This window comes from Lytechinus variegatus, chromosome 2 (genome assembly GCF_018143015.1).
Source record: "Lytechinus variegatus isolate NC3 chromosome 2, Lvar_3.0, whole genome shotgun sequence".
Classification (NCBI taxonomy): Eukaryota; Metazoa; Echinodermata; class Echinoidea; order Temnopleuroida; family Toxopneustidae; genus Lytechinus; species Lytechinus variegatus.
Window position 1 is genome coordinate 34,973,292 of NC_054741.1, and position 24,349 is coordinate 34,997,640.

A 24,349-nucleotide genomic window follows, 5' to 3' on the forward strand; every position below is an offset into this window, starting at 1 on the left:
CTCGTGCTTGGAAAGGTAGACGACTTTTGTCGCCAAATCACCAAGTTTGCTTTGCTCTGGCATCATGGGGGCTATGGCACGGTCTATGATCATCGATGATATATGGCTTCACACCACCATATCAAGAATGACAAACCACTGTCCATGGGGCGTACACATGCATAAAATACCGGTGTGTTATACGCATGCGCAAATTTACAAACTTGGATTTCTCGCCATCTTGGAAATTTTCTGCGCTGCCGAACATCTGTCCATCAGAGAAAATTACATCGAAATCAACAAAACGCCGCATTTTATATTTGAATGGATCCAAGGGTGACTTGGTACCAACCTGAACAACTTGGTAGAGCCACCGATCTCTGGACCCAGATATTCGACAGCGCAACATTGACAGAAGAACTGCAAAATTTTCACGTTGGCGATAGCATGAGCAAAGGTGGGACTGGCAGCCCTTCCCCCAACTCTCGGAGCGGTGCAGGCACTCGAACTGCGCCAGATTACATTCCTCTGAACGGAGACAATACATCACATTCAAGAAAGAAGAAGGGAGCAAACGGCTTTATATTTGGTGACAGACAGGAAACTATCAACAGAAAAAGGAAGGATAATCTAGCAAGTACATACGATTGGAATCATTCTGGAAAATTAAGAAATGGGGGAACACCATGGCGAATGCCAAGCCAGCGGTACTGCGGAATCATTGGGTAAATATTGAGCAGCCAGTAGATCGTAATGATGATCTAGATTATTTCCTCCCAGTGTTAGGCTTTTCCCAGTGGTTGTAGTTTATGAATATCATGTTTCGCCTTAAATGTTTCATTCTGTACATAATAAAGTTAGGCATGGCCATGGGAGACAATATCTAAAAATAGAAAATTTGGCCTGTTGCGCAACAGACCAATTTTTTTTTTTTTTTTCAAATTCAAACGTGCGCCGCTGTTTGCTAACAAGCCTTGCAGACATGCAGCTGGCCATCGCGTCGCGGCCAGCCACGGCTGTGTATGGACCTGGAAGTGAGCTCATTCACCAGCCCCATTCAGTGTTCTGTCAATGTCACTAACGCACTACGATACACACTCAATGGGTTGTGTGCAGAAGACACACACACACACATGACATACTGGTCCAGCCCAGCTGTGACTGTAGTGGAGGATTTGCTAGTCTGGCTTCCTCAGTTCCTCCCGAGTCCTGTGTATGCCTCTATACATGTAGCTATTTGTGTTTGCTGTGCATGTGTTTTTGAGCAGCAATGAACTATGTCACTCACATGTTCTATAATATATGTTGATTGGATAATATGTGCAGGTATGTTGTGAGATCAACTAAACAAAATTATGTCCCTTTCTGTGTTGAAATCAAATTTTATCACAATTTGTAGCCATATTTTAATTATTTGGATTGAAAAATAAAAGAGCAGGGATTAGACTTCATGACATCAAATATGAAAAAAGTGCTCAAATTTGCCCTTTTCATACTTCTGAATATCCAAATCTTTTAAAATAAAATGTTTATAATGAATTTTAATGAACATGAAAGTGTAATTTTAGCGCATTTCCTTGCTTTTTTTCACAATTTTTATGTCTGATAACGATATAAAAATGAAGCCCAGAAAAAAAATCTGGTCTGAAAATATTATTTAGTGCCTTAAGAAAAGTGAAATATAATTGACTGGAAACACTGTCTTCATTGTAGTTAAGTTCATCAAATCCCAGGGTATTGTTGAAAAAGGAGAATTGGTTTTAATAATTTTTTAAAAGGGGCACCTGTCTATGTATCCATGATACATTGCCACAAAAATAAAAAGAAAGGATGGGGAAGGCGGGAACCTCCACTATTTACTATGCTCATCTGATATGGAATTTATTTTTGCTGCATTTTCTGTGATCTCCTTTGATCTTCTGTAGTAGTGAGTACTGTAATTCTGAATTGTTTCTCTGGAGTTTACCTACTAATTTGTCATTTTTGTTTTACAGATTGCATCATGAGATAATTGACTTTTATCATTTTATGCTCCCTCGTTATGAGGAGCATCATATGAGGAGAGAAGTAGTGCAGAGAATACAAGGAATTGTCAGATCAATATGGCCCAAAGCAAAGGTACTGTATTTTCATTCATATCTCCTAAATTTCCTCAATTTTGTGTTGCGTGTTGCTACTTGGCATACTTGCAAGTCATAATTTTTTTATTTTTTTTTTATTGTTGTTGCTTGTTTTCTTTGCAAAACAGAATCTAAGGGCATGTAGGTTAACATTTCAAAGGTCTTATTTATTATTAAAAAGAATACTGAACTTCATGATTCATGTTCTCAATATTGTTCATATATTTATGAAGAAAAAAAATCATATTCATGCAGGCTTTTTCAAGATATATGTGACTGTGGCTGTTCAAAAAATCATTGATTATATATATCTCCAGGGGCCCGTTGCAGAAAGAGTTGCAATCAATCGCAACTCTAAAAATCAAGCGCAACTTGATTTTCAACCAATCAACAGCGCGCATTTGGGACTTGCGATTAATTTTTCTGCAACGGGCCCTGAGAGTTGCGATTGATTGCAACTCTTTCTGCAACGGGCCCCTGGAGATATAACAAGGTTATACATTGTATCATAACCTTGTTCATAGAATGAGTGCTCCTGGGGAGACTATTACAACATGCCTAGTATGTTGCATGGATTTAAGTCTTAAAGCAGGGTCACTTTATATTTTAATTTTGTACATATCACAATATTACAAGTAGCCAATAATTTAAGCAAGAGAATTTAGAATGAATATTGTACTGTATGTAGTACATTTTCGCACTCCCACTTGATTGATTAGAAATTGAACGTTTTATCGGAAATAAATCCTTAACTGATTGTTTCAAAGTCTTTGGTGACACTGAATTTGTAAAGTATAATTTCTTTATTTCATTGTTCAGGTCTGTGGGTCTTTGCCAAAATATAACCAGTGGACAGCAATTAAAAACAATTTGTTATGAAACTGGCTTAATATCTCAGAGGGTGTAGAGTTAAGATTAAGACTGTAGTCGAGTTTTTTTGTTCAGAATAATGCTGGCCTGGAATACTGTTTATTTAGTTTTTGAGGTTTGGTTGTATGTTTGACTGAGTGGGTAGATTTTCCATCGGAGAAGTTGTCGCCTGAGCAAATGTCATGGAAATGTTATGACTTCTGCCGAAATCTACTGAAGAAAATTAGAAATCAAAGACATGTATTCACTAAATAAATATTCATCTTTCCATTATTACAGGTGGAGATTTATGGGAGCACACGAACAATGCTGTATCTTCCTACTAGGTAAGATCGAACATCATTTTCTGAGTTGATAATGGTCTGTACATGTACCTACTTTAGTACCAATTTAAAAAAGTTTAAAATTATCCTGCACATGTACTGCATGTATGGTTTTTGATGAGCAGATACATGTAACTGATATAGCCATACTCCAAACAGATTAATGTAGAAAACCACTTAAATGTATTTGGTGAGAGCTTACTTGTTGATGCATAAATGATTTTTGAACATTTATACATTATGCTTCTTTAGAAAATGGAAGTAAAAATATCATGTTATGGAAATATATTCTAATTGTAAAACTAATTTACATACATGCATGGACTGTGTAAATGTATGATGCAAAGTATTTGTTGGGATGTGCTGTGTAAAGTGGGAGCAAAAATTTTTACAAACTCCTACATGTTCAGTAATGTAATGTACAGTACATACTGTATGTAGTAGGCCTGAGTCATTACGTTAATAAAAAAACTTATAAAAACTATTAACAGAAGTTTACAGCTACAGTCAAACGGCAGTGGTAAAATATAACACCTTCACCAATAGTAATTGTAAAACCAATCTACATACGTACTTTGTAAATGTATAATGCAAAGTATTTGTTGGGATGTGCTGTGTTGCCTGTGTAAAGTGGGAGCAAAAATTTTACAAACTCCTACATGTTCAGTAATGTAATGTATAGTACATACTGTATGTAGTAGGCCTGAGTCATTACGTTTATTAAAAAAAAAAACTTTTAAACACTATTAATAAACAGAAGTTTACAGATACAGTCAAACGGCAGTGGTAAAATATAAAACCTTCACCAAAAAGTGCTAAATTGTCGTATTTTGCACCTTTAAAGCCATGACATGGCCATGTATATTCCATATTTCCTTGAAATTGTTTTGATTTTGTTGGAAACTATCAAGGAAATGGAGAATACACCTCTTAATTGACTATGAATTATCATTTTATGATGTTCAAAAAAAAAATTCACCACAAAGTTGCTAACAATTCACATTTTGCATTTTAAATCTATGGATGGCCATTTATTTGCCATATTTCATTGAAATTGTTTTGATTTTAGTTGGAAACTATGAAGAAAATGAAAAATATTCACCTCTTTCTTGACTCTGAATGATTGTTTTATGATGTTACATGTACATGTACATTCAGTAAATATAGTGGTCCCACATGTACAATTTCATGTTGTTGACAGAATCTAAAACAAAAACCATCAAAAGATCAACAATTGTTTTCAATTACCATGAAAGTATACATGTAGGACTACATACAATATTGACCGAGTGTAATATCATAAAACAATTTTCATAGTCAAGAAAGAGGTAAATATTATTTATTTTTTTGCTAGTTTCCAAATTTTAGATAAAAACAATTTCAAGGAAATATGGAAAATAGATGTCCATTTCGTGAATATAAAGAAGTAAAATGTGAAATTTCAGCAAACTCTTGGGAAGGTTTTTACCCCTTGGCCCTGGATCTAAATGTATATATGGTTTAAATGGTTGTCAAAATAGGTAAATGTACATGCTTTCAGTGGTCGTTAACATGCAAACCTCATTTAAACATTTTAACTCGGCCCGAGTATGTACTATGTAGGCACTAGCAGTTCTATTTGAATTGTGTATTTGCTTACATGTATCTTCAAAAAATATTTTGCCTATCATAAAAGAAAAAAATTGGTATCAAATGGAGAGCTGATTTTGCCCGTTTTTTGTTCTACGACTAACGTTGGAATTTCTGTAAATGTGAATTCTTTGTATAAAAAGGGAAACCAAAGTTATCAGGTCTTCAGAAAAAAAAATCACAACAATATTTCAGCCTTTTATCATGAAATGTATTGTCAAGACTCAAGAGTTTAAAAAAGTTCTTGATTTGATCCCAATCTATTATGATACATGTAGCACAAACAGTTACGAAGTATTTTGGCAAGTAAAACAATTTGTGTTGATTCATGTCTACATATACATGTACATGTAAAGTTGATATAAACCTGACTTTCATTGTGTACAGAAAAAATGTAAGTGGAGTAATGAAGAGAGTTACGTTAAATTCAAACTTTTCATGAGACCCACAGTACATGTACATGTATGATGACATGTACAATCTATACACTACAATAAATGTACATGTACATGTAGATGTACATATACAGTGTACATGTATGTTAAGAACTTTAGACAGTGTTGGCTGCATATTGTTCTTTCAGGAACCAACAGGTCGTTTAGTCTTTTTGTATTTAAAGTAAACTGGGTTCCAGAAAGAAACTTATCAAACTTTACAAGGGCACTGCACAAATTCCACTTACTGGTAGTCAAAATGAACAATATTATGGTAGCTTCGATCTTTTCTAAGCACATGTCAATAATTAAGAGATTGATTCAATCACAGGGAGGCTATAGCCCCTCATATCAATTTGTTTCAGAATCCAAAGTCACAAAATGGCAAAAGAAAGACCAATGAAAATGAGATGGGATCAAACAAACTTCACAGCTTATTACATGTCCTGCCATGTTTTAGTGATTGGCTCAAGCATAAAGAAGCTACATGTACAGGAATTAACATCAAAATTTCAATCTAAAATTTATATGATTTGCCCCTGGCATACTCATCGAGTTTTTTCAATATCATGTACATCATATATTATCGTATCGTTGTATGAAATTGTGCAATGGTATGACGTTGGAAGACCCCTCCTACACATTTCCTCTTGTGATTAGCATGAGGATGCTTGTTTTGAATTGAGATAAGCAGGAAACGTGGCTAGTTTTGGGTGGGTCATTGGAAAACACTAGAATTATTTTTGCTTGTAATGACTTGTAAATTATTCTAACTGTACACTACTTAATACTTTGTACATTTGACTGATAATTTGCAAGACAAAGTTGGCCAAGAATAGTTGAAAAAAAATTTAAAATGGAATTTACTGGGAAATGTTTTTTTTAAACACAAGAGTTGATTAGCTACATGTACAATGTACATGTTGGTCAACTTGCATCCACCCATGTCAGCATCAGAAATATTAGTATGAATGATGTGTGTAAATGTATCGCATGTATATACATGTATACATAATGTGAAAATGATGTGCACACTTTTCAAATTGACCGTCTCGCTGACAGGCCCACACGCCCATCCATTTCTAGTAAATGTAACATTTCCTCTTTATGTTTTCAAAACTTTCCCCTTTATTAATACTCAACTAGGTACATGTACAGCATTACATGCTTTATTATCATTGTTTTGAACCAAAATTAATGCAAATGCATTTCTGTTCTCCTGTACTGTGTAAGCCTACAATGTATAATAATAAAATGTACTGTAGTTTATAGAAATGGTACTCAGACTGGCCATACATAAATGAGACATCTTTTTAACATGTAAAAATCATTGTAATTTCCTGTGAATGAAGGTTAAATGTGTGAAACAATTTGCTATTCCCCTGTGTGTTTAGTGACATTGACTTGGTCCTCTTTGGTGATATCGGTGAAAGTCCATTCTTCAGACTTGGCAATGAGCTGGAGAAAAGTGGAATCGCTGAACAAGGAAGCATCAAAGTTTTGGACAAGGCATCGGTAAGTATCCTTCATCAACATTTAAAATTTTAGATTTTATTATTGTGATTGCTATTTGAACCAACTAATGTACATGGATTTGTGACATGGCAAATCAGTCTTGGTGATCATGTTTCATATAAAATGTAATGTTGAAGACATTTAATGAAATGTATGTGCAGTGTTAGTGTTAAACTAATTGTTAAAATGTTAATTTAAATAGAAACTAAAAGGGGAATCCAGCCTTGGTCTTAAAATGTTGTGTTGGAAAGGAGAGAAATAGATAAGACAGAATGGTGAAAGTTTGAAAGAAATCGGACGGGCAATAAGGAAGTTATAGCCGTTTTAAAATTGAGATCCCTAAGACTATGGAGATTTGAAATTGGCGACTGTGTAAGCTAAGTACATATTCCCCTGGGGCAGTAATCTACATATAACCCAGGTAGTATATTATTGTATGTCCTCATGAAAGAAAAATATAATATGAAGTATTTCCCTTTTGAATAAAATGACATTTTAGCCATTATAATGTATTGGGAGTACATGGAAGAGTAGTCCTTGCCTTACATCACTGTCACAATATGCAGCCAATTTGAAGTCTCCATGGGTATAGTGATTACCAATATTTACAACTTTTAAAAATTCATATTACTTATTGTTTGTCCAATATTGTTCAAACTTTCACCTATCTACTTGTCTGATTTTTCTTTTTCCTCTAGAAACAAGTTTTTATTTTGGTTGGATTCCCCTTTAAAGCACTGTCATAAAATGAGATGGATTTTTTTTACATGTTGTTCAATTTTACTCTTTGTAAAATGAGGTTAATTTTGAATACCCTGACTCTGAACATGAATATTCGTAAACTTAACCACAATGTATCTGATGTTCTATTTTCAACCTTGATAATAATAAAAAAAAAAGTTGTTATGGAAAACAAAACCTATAAAGTTCAATGTCAAGCATGTATTGGCATGTGATGTTAGGTTGCTCTCATGATACTCCTACACTGTTTGTTATGTGAGGTAGATCAATATTGTTCTTCATATATATCATGTGTTTGGTATGAGTGCTGTTTGTGCAACTGTAGTTTAAAACCTGGAAGTCTGTTCAGTAGGGAGCGAAGTGCAAGAGCTATATTTAGATGCATCAATATCTTAAACTGGTATGGCATGGTTGGTGGGAAAACCCAGTCTTGTGTGGGTGGGAATACTGTTTCATGAATAAATCAGGTAAAAAGGCTTGTTTGAAAGAAGGGGGGGGGGCATTTGCACAGAAAAGTAATGGCTTTTCCTTAATCTTTTTTATTCCACAGGTTCCAATAGTGAAGTTGACAGATAATGTCACCAAAGTTCGTGTTGACATCAGCTTCAACATGCAAACAGGGACTGACTGTGCCAAACTTATTGAGGTGTGTACATTTTTCTTGAGTAATAGATTTTACATGCACCTATGAATGTACATGTACACAGCACGCGACACTGGCACTGTTCCGACGGTCCCAGACCGGTAAAAATTGCTGTCGGGCCAGTAACTTTTCAGAAAAAGCCATATTTACTGGTCTGACATGACCAGTAAGATTGTATCTAATCTAACTGATAACAAAATATATTTTCTTCTCTGTTGTATATTATAAAAATGGCTCTGGGTCTCGAAGAATGGCTCTCATGAATTATGTTGTGTGTGTGTGTGTGTGTACTGTTTTTTTTTTTGGGGGGGGTAATAATAAGCAATAAAAGACAGCATAATAAACTTGAAATCTTTTTTAAAATTTTCTTTATTTTTGGGACCAGTAATTTTTAGGTTCGGTCCAGTAAAAATTGAAAAACTGGGTATGTACATGTACTGGCCTGACATGATCAGGTAGGACCAGTAGAAAAAAAAGGGTTAGTGTGGAGTCATGATGTACTGTACATGTAGACAAAAATCAACATGGTTTGTGTGATGAGTGAAATATTTGGTGTTATTAATAGTCTTGTCCTTGAGGCCACCAAATTTGTCTCCCATTTGAAAGAATTGTGTGATATTGAATCTGTCTCCAGTGGCCACTCTCCTGTTTTCCTTTGGATGGCCATTATAAATAGGTGTAACAAGTTAAAGAAACCAAGCAAAACAAGACACATGTCCCATTTAATGTCCCTCCCTTGTCGCAATCATTTTTAAAATGTAAATGATTAGATAGGATGCTGTGGTATCATATCCACTCTGCCCAGCTGCTGATATCAGCTCAAAGTCGACATCAATGGCAGCGATAGTTGTTACTTTCACACCGACCTGGCCATGTATACTTATATTTATCATGAGATGATAGGTACCTTTACACCCTTCCAGCAAAAAGGTATATCTTAATAATGAGAAACTGTTGAGGCCTAAGAATAAGTAACCTGATAATTGTTTTCTCTCTTTCACTCCCTTCTGAACCAGATACAGGTTAAAGTTTTATTTGTTACAATCCAGCAAGAACACTCCTGCAATCATATTTATTGCAAGGAATGCATTGACCATCATGTACAATGTACTCATATTAAAAGTTCTCATAGTTCTGCACTACAAATACATGTACCCTTGTAACCTGGATAAATCCTTGCAATAGAGTTAATTTCATCTTGAAAAGTATCCCTTAATTTTGCATTTATTTTCTATTGAGGGGATGCCAGCTTTCACTCTGGCAAAAACCTTGTAGTTTTGTGATGGGAAAAGTGTGAAAGCACCTCAAATGACATCTTAGTGAGTCTGACCTTTTCCTCAACTGCCTGGTAGTGTTAATGGGCCAAGTCTGACTGACTGGCTCTTGGTTGGTTGGTTGGTTGGTAGGCTGGCTGGCTTGCTGGCCAGGCCTATGCTATGATAACCCTATCCTCCCTGACAAGCCTGGAATGCATGCCTTGACTAAAAATAGTCTGTTCCACCAGCCTCACATTGCTCAGAGGAGCAGAGTAAAGAGTCCACTCTTCTCTTTAAAGGGGAAGTTCACCCTGAGTTAAAGAAAAACAATTGTTGTTGTAAAAATAGCAGAAAAAAATAATCAAAAATATGGGTGAAGGTTTGAGGAAAATCCATTAAAGATTAAGAAAGTTATTAGAATTTAAAGTTTTGGATTTGTAATTTAATAAATGAGCAGCTGCCCCATATGTTATGTAATAAAAAATGCATACATTTTAATATTTTTAGTGGTTTCTGATGACTTTTTTTTTCTTTTTAGAAACAGGTGTGAAATGATTTGTCTATTGATATAATGAAGGCACAGTAAAAACCATTTTCAATTTTCTGAGAAAATGACATTTCATTGATTCTTTTACCATATGACTTGAAGGAAAGTTGCCCGCATATTACATCACAAATTGAATAATTAGAATTCTATTAAATAACTCTTTTATTCTTTGATGGATTTTTCTAAAATCTTCAGCAATATTTTTTTTCTGCTATTTTTACAATAACATTTTGTAAGGATGACCTTCCCCTTAATGCCTATTAAGTAGTAGTTGTCTTTTCTCTTTAATTTACTGGCATAAACTGCACATTACTCTGAGCAACAAGTATTTGCACAGCATATTCATGTAGTTATGCAGAAGTAATCAAACTTTCTCAATTTTTGCATGACTCAATTTCTTTATTTTAGTGGGCCACTGGACTTTGCCGAAGAATTCCGGGCGGTCACTGGTAAAAAAAAAAACCGGATGACTCGGGCCTAAAAATATAGATAATGACTAATTTGGTCTATACTCTTGGATTGCTGTATTTAAAGAGAAATACCACTAGTTGCAGTTAACACTGATTTCATGAGAAAGTCTGTAAAACCAGGCTTAATTGTCAGTATATCGCCGAGGATCTAGATCTGGTACGGTTAGGGTTACATAAACTTAACTTTGTGAAAATTTGAAATCTACGCTGAAAAATTTTCACTCTGAAGATCACCAACTCAGATAAGTGCACTTGGGACAGTGTGTATTATTAGTTGCTGGAATATAGATCCGACGGAAGTGACCGAATCCGCGCTTATTTTGCTTATATCTCAGCAATTACACAATTTCTTCCAGAATCCTTTGGCACATATTTTTTATTCATACAAACAGACACTTGGGTGGTCATTATATTAGATTCTGTAAAAAGTCATTTTGAGATCGTTACCAGAACTGGAATTTATCTTTAAGCAGGTTTCTGAAACGTTGCAAATGTTGATTATGCAGGTGTACATGTACTGTACAAGATCCTTTTCTTCTCACAGTACCAGAAATGAAAAATTATGCTCAAATATTGAATGGAAATGGAGGTGTGCTCATGTTGCATGCTTTCTACATCTATATATGTATAGATCTTCATTTAAAATTCTGATTTAAAATTTTCCATGGAAGTGAAACATACAATGTACAAATACAATATAAGCCAACATGTACAGTAAATATTCATCTATCTTTTTTTTATTATCCTTTGAAGTACTTTTCTTGCAATTGCATATCAACAGATGCATGTAACACATGCTCTGACAAGCTCACAGAGGATTTTTTTTCTTCCCTCATTTGAGGATACAGATCATTGACCCATAATTTAAGAAGAAAAAAAATAACAGCATGCATTTTTAATTGGACCTTTGTAGTAGATATTTTTGCAATGCAAATGACCATCAATTTCCTGAAATGCACACACCCCTTGACATACATGAATAGAAAATATGTAGAGCCATTATTAGTGGTGAACATTCAGCTGCCACATACAATGATGTATGACATGGGGAATGTGTGGCCCAAGTGATATGTTACATGGTTTCTTGTTGCAAATGTGATATACAGACAGGCATGGGAAATCAACCTGTCTCGTCAGTGTGTAAACCTAGACATGATCATTTATGCTCAAGCCTATCCAGTGTTAAAGATCACATCACACAGCATACATTACATTTAACATACATGTGTAAACTGGGTTCCAAAAGAAACTTATCAAACTTCACAAGCGCACTACACAAAGTCCTCTCTCTCAATCAAAATGAACAAAATTTTGACGCAAGGCAAGCTTCAATAATCTGTATTAAGCACATGTCAGTAATTAGGAGTTTTTTTTAATCACAAAGAGGCCCTCAAAACAATTGGTTCAAGAATCCGAAGTCACAAAATGGCAAAAAAAAACAATGAAAATGAGATGGGATTAAACAAACTTTTATACCAGTTTATTCAAGTTCACGGTATGTGACCATTGGCATGTTTATTGCCTCAATAAATAGGAAGTTACAGGAAGTTAAAATTGACATTTTAAACACACATGTTGAGGTCAAATAAACATAATGCATTAATGGTACCCAATAGCAGTCAAGCAAAGAATGACCATTTGGTTTAATCGCAACTCATTTCCATATGAATGTTCTCTTTTGTGAATAATTATTCACTTGCTGTTTTCAAAGTCAGCACTTCTGCTATATCAAACCGAGTAAAGCAGGCAAGACTGCCAGAGGCGTACCACTTGTTATCTACATGTACATGTACATGTAATTACCATGTAATACCACATAATTCTAGTTGAAAGAACTCAATCCTTATCCATATTCAACCATCATCTCTAAAAACTCCAGAAAAATGTCGAACAAATGACTAGCTCCACCTCTTTATTGCATATTATAATACAATTTGGTCTTTTTTATTATGTTCTGGCAGAACAGAGTGGTAATAATTACCACTCTGAATGGGCAATCCAGCCATTTTTATGTATTCATTTTATTTTGTAATTATATCTGATGTATTTTGTTTGTATTTTGCATCTTTTTATGAATGGAAGATAAATACAATACAATTAAAGTTTAAAATATTAGATACAATTTTGATGTATTTGGAAAAACTAAATTTGTTGAAAATTTTTATTTGACAAACATGGTGATTATTAAATTGATAATCATGATGTGAATTATGTATATTTTAAATATGGTTTGCACAGCATTGGTGTATCAAAAATTGTCATGTGAGGATTATGTCAGAATGCATGGCCATGGGTACAAGTTCAAAGGTGATAAAGGTATTCAAAATAAAAATTGTTATGGGTAATCAGTTCAGACATAAGCAATAATGAATGCAAAATATAGCACAATTATTTCAGAGAGAATTCAAACTATCAGTGTGGATTTATGTTATAACCTTCAGATTGGCAATTGTTTGAATTTTATAATAATTACAGCAATTTTCCCCTCTCGATATTTTTTTCCCCAGGAGTTCATCTGTCAGTTTCCTAGCCTGCCTTTCATGGTGTTTGCACTGAAGCAATTCCTTCTTCAAAGAGACCTCAATGAAGTTTGGACAGGTGGTATCAGCTCATACAGCCTCATCCTCATGATTGTCAGTTTCCTCCAGGTGAGCTACGAACCCCACCCCCTCACTCCTACCCCCTCCAAACCCCCTCCTACCTCTCCCATTCCCCAGTGGAGGTGCGGTGGTGTAGCGGTTCTGACTCTCGCCTTGTAATCAGAGGGTTGTGTGTTCGAATCCCACCATGGCCTAGCGTCCTTTGGCAAGGCATCAATCCACACTTAACCACTCTCTTCCAGGTGTGAATTGGGTACTGTTAGGAAAAAACCGTCATGATGGTTGGTTTAGCAAGTGTGCACCTAACAGGCTGCTTGAAATGCTATGAATCCAGTGACCGGGTCGTAAATTGATAAAGCGCTATATAAATGCCAATTATTATTATTATTCCTATAAACCCTAATGTCTCCAGTTTCTGTTTAAATTCTAAAATGCAAATTCTGTGTGCACTGGGGTTCTAAACTTCCTAATTCTGTGTTCTTCGTTGACATGCACAAAACATGTGATGAGGAAGTTGTAGGGCTGAAATGGTGGAAATCCTGGAGAAAAACCTGGAGTTTCAATTACAGCCCTGTACATGCACAGAAGTAATGCAGAAAAGTTGGGCAATTACGTGGTAATAAATTACTGCTAAATGTTTAATGAGCAGATTTTCCAATGCACAGTTTGTTTGCATTGATTTTTATAATTTTGACTGTGTCTGTATGGTTGTAATGATCAGTTTATAGGTAGAAAAGATCAATTATTTTCTTGCTTTCCAGATTATTAATTCCTCCTCCTACATGTATGATTTTCAGAGGAAAATGGCACTGACAGTTATTCAGTTCTGAAATGGATGGAAATCTGCAGCTCTTGACTTATAAAAAAGTTTTCCTTGTTTGGCTCTCATTTGGCAAAAATTGTTATACCAGGAAAAGCTGTTACACATATTCTGAACACAGACAGAGATGGAAAGCTGCACCAAAAAAATGGGAAATAAAACAATAAAACTAGTCCAAAGCTGTAGGTTTCATCAATTCAAGCATGCAGGAAAAGCTTTGTATGATACCACTATGTGATAGAAGTGAAGAACATCAAATGCATAGTGTGGAAAGCAAAGACAAGTCATCCAGATTTCTATGTAGAAACCTATGAAATCATAACAGAACAATGTCACAGACTTGAGGCCGGTAAAAGCTCAACAAAGCCTATTTCTCAAGCAAAATACTCAGGTGGCAAGCGATGAAAATGCATAAACCTTGCATTGCTCTGCTTTGTAGTTAATAAGGGTCCTTTAACCATGTTTATTTTTATTCTGGTTGTAGTTGCATGCACCACCAGAGCCTGAAAACCTTGGAGTACTCCTGATTGAGTTCTTTGAGCTGTATGGTAATAACTTCAACTACTTCAAGACAGGCATCAGTGTGAACGATGGAGGTTACTACTTCTCTAAGGAGGATGCCCAGCGGACTATGACTCAGGGTTACCGCACATCTATGCTATGTATCGAGGATCCACTCAACCCAGGTATGAAAGTGGCTCAAACTAGCTCACTGGCAGGGTTGTAATTTTTTTAATGATTTTTTTTTTTGGTCTGCATAGCATAAGCAAGACATAGGTGCCGCTTTTTCGACAGCGATGGCAAGACAGTCAACTTTGAAATATTTATCAAGGTTAAGAGTTTAATATCATGTCCAGGAAAAACCCAATCATTGGACTGGGACAAAAGGGTAATTAAGTATCACTGACCATTTGGTATGAGTTTCAGGTCACATGATCAAGATCAATTCTTGTTTAGGGTCAATGAACTTTGACAATGTTGTGGCATCAACATCAAAAACTTAACCTAGATTAAGGTGTCAAATTTTCAAGATGATCAGAAAAGTACAAGTCCCTATTTCATAAAACTGACATTCAATGAAGGTCACTATAGGAAAGTCAAAGGGCATTTAGGGTTCAATAAACTGATACTAACTTTAAAGAAATCAACCTCAACTAAGTTTTGAATTTTCAAAAAAATATCAAAATAACATGTCAGTATTATGTTATACTTTGGTGAATTGCTTAACATTATCAGACAGTAGGTGAGTGTGAGTTCAGTTCACTGGGTCATGGTCATGGGTCATTCTATTAACTCATTCAATTAACTAGGTTAAAGATATTTTGTTAATTATTTAAAAATATTTCATAAATTAAGTGAAAGATGTTTGAGATGGTTATTGGATATCGTCAATGATATGAAATAGATAACACCTTTGAAAGGTCAAAGGTCATTTGAGGTTAACAAACTTAGGATTTATTTTTATCAAATGAATGTGTGTTTTTTTTTCTCTCTCTTTTTGAAAAGTTGATTATCTTAAAGTTATTCCAATCCTAGTCAGCACTTTTGCTATATTTATTTGCGTAATGCGGGTCCTAGAGTCGTTCCACTTGTTATCTACATGTAAAATAAAACTTTTAAAGAAAATAAACCTTTCAAATTGATTTGAAAAAATATCTATTTTCATATGATTTCAGGTCAGGACATCACCAAGAACTCTTATGGATTTATGTCTGTGAAGCAGGCCTTCCACTATGCCTATAGGGTTCTATGTCAAGCTGCAATACCTCACATAGATCAGGAGGATGAAACAGACAGGTAGGCCAAATCAGATTATGAATCTATATCATTTTCATTCCAGTTGCTTGAGTAGCAATCCAATCGTTGGATAAATTTGAAGAGTTGTTGTCCAAATTATGACGTTTAGTCCAAATTTGTTGAACTACCAGGGAATTTTTGGGAAAAAATTATTTTAAAAAGGCACAAGGAATCATCAAGGCTAATACAAGGGCATTGGGGCCAATCTGTACGGCATCCAAGACCATGGCCTTCAATGATTTCTGATTAATTTAAGCCCTGAGGGATATTATTGAATAAGAGCACTGAATTTTTGCAATTTCCTAACTCTACTTTCATGTCTGTCTTGTGTAGCATCCTTGGTCGTATCATCCGCGTGACAGATGAGGTGGTTGCCTATCGTCAGTGGGTCCAGCAGCATTGGTATCACAAGGTAGCTCACCTTATACCACCTGCCATGATCCCAAGCATACATTACCTTCATATGGTTGCTATGAACCAACTACCACTTCCAGACAACACTGCCATGAGGATAGACAACCAAAGTAACCAGCAACAGCAGCAACAACAACAAAAGCAAGGAAACAACAATAATAACCCCACAACTCTGAATAACAATAATTTGAGTGCAAGGACTACCACGCCCACCACAAGTTGTTCCTCCCCTTCCCCGATACCTTCGGAGGAAGGGGGCGTGGACAAGAGTGTTACCCTGGCTGGCCAGGGTTTGAATGAACTCAGGACCGAGTCGACCACCACTACCACAACCGTTACCACCACAAGCACCCCAACTCAGTTGGAGAAAGTTGCTGGTCCTGAGCAGGTGCAGCTTTCCCCCGAGAGCCCTCCTGTCATTGGGATCCCGACGAGTTCCGAATCCGATGTCAACTCAACTGGAACATTGTCTTCACCTTCCTCACACGATGATCTTTCAAGCTGCAGTGATGCTGTAAGTTTTGAATTTTTTTACCCAGAATTTTGTTTATTTTAGTATAAGGAAGGGATGTAGTATTTCACATGTAATCAATAAGTTCTGTTTTTCTATTATAAAATATATAAGGGAATATGTCTTCATTAACGACTACTAGAAGTAGAAAGTGTTACTGCCACCCCCTAACCATTCAGTGCTGTAGGTCTATTTCCGATTTTTTTTTTCCACTGGTCACCAGCCCAAGAAAATCTTTTGGCCACTTTACAGAAAAACATTATTGAAAACTTGGCCCCTTTAGAAATAATTTGCAATTATATGGTTTTCTGTGCAATGCATAATATAAAAATTTTGATAATTGATATTTGACAGGAATCGGAGCATTCGTCTGCTTCTTCAAAGGATAGTGGAGATAGCATGATGAAGAGCCTGCCACTACCCCTGCCTCCTCCTCCTGGACGTCATATCAATGCCACAGTAACAGTCACCAGCACCAGTATGATGACACCGTCTATCATCGTATCAAGTTCAACATCACAACGTACAGCTACTCCACCCATTATCAAACCATCGGCAGTGTTGCTAGCAAGTAGTACCAATACCACCGTCACAGGGGTCGCTTCAAAGCCCAAGCCTTCCAACAAGGACAGCGATGTGTTGAAGAGCGTGAGCGTCAGCAGCGTAGTGGTCACGCACAGGAGTGAAGCGCAGGTTGCGCCGACGACCTCCACCGTATCCACCACGTCGTCTCCTTCTGTGACGAAGGTGCTCCCGGCCACGACGACGGTCACAAGCATTCAGCAACCTGTCACTTCAAGGACTTATCGCAACAAGAGCCACCAGTATAACTCTCAGCAGCAGCAGCAGAGCAGTGGCAAGTACCGCAGTTCATCTGCCAGCAGCTCAAACAACAATAATACCACAGGGAATGGCAGTGCCAGCGGAGGAAAGAGATTAAAACGCAGGCATAAACAGAACAGCGCTCCTGCAAATCGGTGATTGTTGCTTTATTGTGTATTAAGACAATGAACCTACTTGTACAAATTTCTAAAGGAAATACTGATCAAAGAACATGCAGAAAATTGAACAACTCTGTATATTGTCCTGTAAGGTAGGCATCCAACTGAAATGGTAACCATACTCCATGTATTTCTCTTTTTTGTTTAGAAGCTGCTTTTTTAATCAGTTGGCTGTTTGGAGTTTGTTTTTATATTTTGTTACGTCTGTCCACCAAGTAACCCTGCCGTCTACGTACATTCATTAGCGATCACTTCCACACGTTGCTCAGTGTTTATTGTCATGATGTTCTCAAAATTTCAAACATTTTCCTGAAAAAGCATGTGCCTCCACCTACGACTGAATATCTCATTTCGATGACATTTGCTGATACGAAGGCTGTATTTGATAATCCTTATTAGAAAATCTGTTAGGAAAAGAGCTCTTTGGGAAAAAATCACTTGGAAAAAGCTAACAATCCTGGAATACCTTTAAAAAAGTTCCACAGGTCTTTTTTTTAAATATACTGCATGATATTGATTATCCACATACCGTTTTCTAATCGGTCTATTTGATGGATTTTTATAAGCGTGTTACTGTAACTCAAGCACATTCTAAAATTGTTGAGGTGAGGCACTGTTCATACAACATGTAAAAGTTTGATTAACGTAGCAGCTTTACAATGAGTGCCCTCTACTTTATAAGAAAGGGGGGTGGAGGAGCCGTGGTGTAGTTGTTCCGACTCTCGCCTCGTAAACAGAGGGTTGTGTGTTTGATTCCCACTGCGGTCTGGCGTCCTTTGGCAAGGCGTTAAACCGCACTCAGGACCCAGGTGCTAAAGGGGTACCCAGTAGGATGTGAAAGTCATTGTTGCTTGTCCAGTACTGTGTGCGCCTCACCGGCGACTAACTGGAATACTCCCCGGGAGTGGAGGATGTGCACACATTGTGTGCGGGAATGACTGATTAAATCCGATGACTGGGGTAATAAGATATCTGTTAAGCACTAAGACACGTTCCGATGTATTAAGCGCAATATAAAGCGGATTATCATTATAGTCCACCTCCCCCCTTTCCGACTCCCATGAATCTAAATGTGTTTGTGACTTGATGCGGCATTCGTCACATGCATAGAATGATGGGACAACAAAGTCTTCAACAGAATTTGATTATAGTTCATGACATATGCTGTTTAATGGATAATAGATACTGTTTTTAAGAGACCTCAAACAGTTGCAAACTTATCGTACAAACTCTAATGCTTCTACGGCATTCTTTGCTAGCTGATTTGTAACATTAACTCCAATTAATATTACTATATGTACATGTTCTTATATTCACACGTAAGGTTCATATATAAGTTGCTCAAATATATTGTGTATTTATATTAAATGCCATTGATTGTATATTTTTGTCTTAAAGAGTGCAACAAACGATCTGATTCTCTTATTATTTTTTTTTCTCAGTTCATTTTCTTATCTTGCAGGGTCAGGAAAAAAAAATCAGAAAAATGAATGTGTATAGATCAAGTGAGCAACTTGAACGTGTTATATTTTTGTTGCATGTAAAGGGCTGTACAGTATTTTTTTGCTCATGATTTTGGTGCAAAATACGTGTAATGTCAATAAGGGTTAACTGATATGTTGTTTCATTCAGTTGTACATTGTTAAAGGTACTTAACCTGTTATGTCACATGTAGAAAGATTATCTTGATTAATCAGCTGTGCATACTTAACAGGGTTGGCACAGTGGAAATGTTTTATAAATAAAACATTTTTATATATTAAATTGACATGTTTTAAACCCCAAAACACATTTTTATGAATGAAAAAAAAAGTTTTTGCATCACAACCCTACTTGTAAATGTGATTATTTAGGTACTATGTCACATCCTCACGCAGGTAATCTTTCAAGAGTTTTAGGATCTGTGTCGTGGGTGTTGGTTGTACCATTGCTAAGAAAAGGGGTGTATGATTGATTTTGATGGGAAGTATGTAAATTGTTTATGCAACGCAAGAGAACGATTCATATAAATGTTCATTATATTTTTTACCTTGAGATACTTATTTTTTGTGATTGTTTTTTTGTATGCAAACATGTGAATTCATATTTTTGTTGTATTTTTGTCTTCATTGCTATATATTTTTTTGTGTCACACAAAGAGTTTTATATACCAAAGTGCTCAAATAGCTCCAGCCGCTATCAGGCATCAACGTATTTATAGGATGTACAAGTGGGTTTCGTTGAAAAATGATTTCTTGTGTTTTATTTTGTTGATGATATTGGGGTGGATTTATTCCTTTTATTTTTATTTTCTTCACTTATTGTGTTTGGGCGAAAATACAAACCATAAATTATCATCACATTTTCATCTACATCTGTGTCATGCATTGTTTTAAGAAGGAACCGTGATCTTTGACATTGCTGTATTATATTGTGAAATAGGGGTCCATTTCACATGAAGAAACTAAGAAAGTAAAAGGGTATGGTGGGTGTGGCAGAGGATAGGGGTTAACATCTTTAATAGTATTTACCCATTTTTATTTTTTTTATTTTTTTTGGGGGGGGGGACTTATGTTTGATATCAGCACCATTTTTTAAGTACTTAAATGACATCACGACTATGTGAAATTAATGGGACTGTCTTATGTTCTATAAAATATCAATAGATGGGGATTGGAGAAAAAAAAGCAGCAATGTAGTTCCAAACTCAAGGTTTTATTTCTGACAAAAAAAAACTTGATCATATATGCAATAATTAACAACTTTATGACTCATGTGAGAATCATTTTTGACAAAGATAGTGCAATAACAACTTTGCCATTGTTTGAAAAGTCATGACTGTATTTTGTATTCATCCTGCAGTATGGGGGCGGGGCGTGGGCGGGGCAGGGATTGGGGATTACATCTTTACCAGTATTTACCCATATGATGCAATATGAAACTGGAGACTGCTTAACCCTCGGTTTGCATTTTCGCAACAGAGGTTCCAAGTTAAATACAATCGCCAGTGTTACAACAGGTATTATGCAGATTATGTATCTTAATTAGTGGGGGAAACGTTTGTGTCTGTGATATTTTTTTATGTGAATTGATTTGCATTGGAGGATATACTTGGTGCTGTTGATTTAAGGCAGTGAGAAACAATGCCATGATGCAATAGTCTATCATCAAAGTAATTGCATTTTACCTTTGATCTACTTTTTCTAACAATGAAGGCTTGTTCAGTAAGGGAAACGAAGTGAAGTTTTTGGAGCTAAATGTTTGAGCTTAAGTCATTTTTTTTTATTTGAGGAGATGACTTTTTGAGGGTTGGCACAATAAAAACATTTTGATATTTGATTTGAATATCGCTTTCGAAATGATTTAAAGCATTTTAAAGCAATACAAAATGTTTTTATGGTGATGTGATGGGATAGTGGTTTCTAAAAGTGTGCAGTCAGTTGTGGAATGCTATATTTCTTGTTGATTTCTGTAGGCAGCATGGGAGCTTCCAACCCATCACATTGAACACCATGCACACTGAGTGAATGAAAGATTTTGAGCAAGAAAGAGGGTATTCATTAGCAAAAAAAATATCCATGTTACAATGTCATACATCAAAATTTAAGTGAAATTAGACCATTGGGAAAATTGTTTTTCTCTTTTTTTTTGTCCTGAAATGTGGTTATCTTTCTTCTTGACATTCCATAATGTAATTGACATCATCCTGTTACACAGATAGTAAACCATTTCACCCACCCCATTATACTGAAATAGACCAACCCCTCCCCCTTTCCTTCTGACTGGCAAAGTAAACTAGACTCAACTGATGATATACACATACTACCTAAATAAAATTTAGCAACAATTTATGTATACTCACTGATTCTAGTTTGTAATGCACAATTATATTTGGGTGTTGTGTATTACTCTTTTTTTTTTATGTGTCGTCAAATTCTAGCACTTTTGCCGCATGAGTTTGAATGATGTTAAGAATGTTAAATGTTTGTTTTACAGGGATAAATAAGAGGATACTTGGGGTACTGCCCCTCACTGAATTAATCGACCTTGTTTCAATGTTGTCAAGGGGGGGGGGGGATAAAGAAATATCAACTTTTGGTTCAGGGCATGCTAGGGGGAAAAAGTTTTTTATAAATGGTTTTAATTTGTTATGAGGGAAATGGTTTCAGACCGGGAACATAACATTGATTGAAGTTCAGACTGGTGGTAGGCTCACTTGGGACAACCAATTTTACAGTCCTTTATCGAGCAGTTCCATAACTTTCTATTGTTAAGGAGAAACAGAAGTCACAAGCCCTCTTTTGATTGTTGACTTTTCTTCCGTCTTTGAATACTTGTGTACAAATCACCTATACTTCCAATTTTTTCTATATGATTGTTTAATACAAAAATGTTTGATGAGAAATTGATGATGGTGATTTACGTGTTGGTATGGTGTTAATGGATGGTGTGAATGAGATATTGATGATGATAGATGATATGAAACACCGTGGTAACTAAGTGATAATGATGCCTTAAGCATGTAATTGACAATGTATGTTACACCCATTAATTTACTTCATTGATTGAAACAGAGATATATATGACAGTTTTGCTTTTCATTTCATTTGCAATATTTGTTTTTGACAACAGTTCATTGAGAATATCTCAACTATTCCTGGGGGCAAAAATAACTTAACATATTTCAGTGTAATAGCATGTGTGCCAGTGTTGAGCACAGATGGTGGATGTTCTACTCTCGTTCCTTTATTCCTTTTCACCAGGTTAAAAAAAGTGTAGAACATTTAAATTATTTCCTTTGTTATAGTTTGTTATTATTCATGAATCCAGTAAATGTATGATTATGAAGGTCACCATGTATGTGTTTATACCAGACAAATCAATACAAATTAATTTACACCCAATCAATTACTTATTATTATCATCCAAAGAGTTCATAAAATTTTGTTATACATCATATCAAAGAGGGGTTTATTGATCGCAAATTATTTGGTATTATTGTGTAATTGTATGTTATTCTTCACTCTCAGATATATAGGAAACATTATTAGTGATATGACTGACCTGCCTCAATATTAATGCCTGTAGAAAATTCTCATTTTAGAGGCTGCCGTTAGTCATTCGCTATTTCTACTGCGTAGTCTTTTAAAATGACGTATGACCACAATATTTTGGTGCCATATTCAGTCGAGTTTGCATAACGTAATAGACTTTCATATCAAATTGCCAACATCTCACTGAAATTTAAAAATGGAATTTAACTTCATTTACAATGCAGTAATGGAAATTGCGATGTAACATTATAATCGATTGCTTCTCACCAAAAGACTATCAATCTGCAAAGTAGATTCAAATTTGATAAAAAGATTTCTACAGAAATGTTAATGTAATAATAACTCGATTTCATTTTGGAATTTCATCACGTAAGCATATTGATACAGCCTCTCAATACATAAAAAAAGACAGAAAATTGTGATTGTTTTGTTCATGCTGGGAAAAAGGCAGCAATTTTAAGGTGTTATTTTGTGCAAGTCAAGTTGTGCATGGTATCTTACAATGTCTCATGTTCAAACAGGTTCAGTATAAAACAAAATTATTTCAGATGAGCATTTTTTGATATTCAAAACAAATAATGCACTGTTATTATATTATTTTTGAAATGTATTCTTGAGCAATCGTTTAGGTAAACTTAAAGACTTGACGATATATAGATGTGCATTATATTCGACATTTACAGTAGTTTTCAATATAAACCAAACTATCCAGCACAGGATTTCTTTTTGCCATTGTCAAAGATTTATTAGTTTATATTCTATGGTACTTGTCGTTCAACTGTTTTACTATCAGATTTTTTTTTAATAGCACTTCCCCCGATTTTATTCACCACTCCCTTCAAAGCGAAGCATTTAATCTTATGTTCCATCATATATTCTCATTTCATAGTACTATATATTTTTTTGTTTTGCATTGAAGGTACCAAAATAAGTAAACGAGACAAATTTATTCCATTGTTATATGGGTAAAAGCAATGTCAGAGTACATCTATTGATGTTCCTAGGAATGTTTATTAACTTGATAATCCATACATGCCTTTTTGTTGTTCATGGTTAAAAAAGTTTCTGTATAATTTGTTTATGTAAGCTAATAGTGCTGTGTTGGCACATGGCTTGAATATTGACCAGATGTAAAGATTTTCTTTTTCCTGTATATTGAATTTAAAAAAAATACAAAAAATGAAAACCAAAAAAAATATGGAAAAAAATAGAAAAAGTAAATATTTTATCCTTGCATTAAATGTACACAAGTTGTTTTTAGTTTCAGGTCACACCAAAAAATAAAAAAAAGACAAGAAAAGGGTAAAAGAAACATTTTTTTGTTTATTTTAATCATGAAACATATTTTAGAGTTTTGCAAAGTTATCAAACTTTCAACTTTGAATAAAAAGGAACTCTGTGTCTATTTTCTCTACAATTACTTTGAATGGATAGCAATATTTGATGTAGAGACTGCTCTCTCTGCGAAGGAGATAACACGTTTACACTCGCCATTCTAGCCTTTTTGAAAGTTCGTCATGACCGTTTTCATATGAAACGGCTCAATTGCACATATGTACATGTAAAAAAAAATGGGAAAACGAAAAAAAGTAACCAAAAAAATTTATAAAAAACAACAAAAATAAAATAAAAATAAAATAAAAATT

The 24,349-nt window shown here is 35.2% G+C and overlaps 1 protein-coding gene across 1 annotated transcript; it reads left to right on the top strand.

Annotated features, from left to right (window-relative positions):
* Positions 1-180: 180 nt before the first annotated feature.
* Positions 181-24,349, top strand: LOC121407947 (terminal nucleotidyltransferase 4A-like). The gene is made up of 10 exons (XM_041599208.1): positions 181-704; positions 1,974-2,097; positions 3,249-3,295; positions 6,750-6,870; positions 8,162-8,257; positions 13,035-13,175; positions 14,432-14,633; positions 15,624-15,744; positions 16,078-16,672; positions 17,024-24,349. The coding sequence occupies exons 1-10, from the start codon at positions 304-306 to the stop codon at positions 17,648-17,650; spliced, it is 2,475 nt and encodes an 824-aa protein (XP_041455142.1). The 5' UTR covers positions 181-303; the 3' UTR covers positions 17,651-24,349.

Excerpts from the sequence above, each read along its gene's own strand:
- LOC121407947 (XM_041599208.1), top strand. The coding sequence starts at position 304 with ATGGATCCAAGGGTGACTTGGTACCAACCTGAACAACTTGGTAGAGCC. Across the intron at positions 13,176-14,431 it reads TGATTGTCAGTTTCCTCCAG|TTGCATGCACCACCAGAGCC; the intron begins GTGAGCTACGAA and ends TTCTGGTTGTAG. Across the intron at positions 16,673-17,023 it reads TTTCAAGCTGCAGTGATGCT|GAATCGGAGCATTCGTCTGC; the intron begins GTAAGTTTTGAA and ends GATATTTGACAG.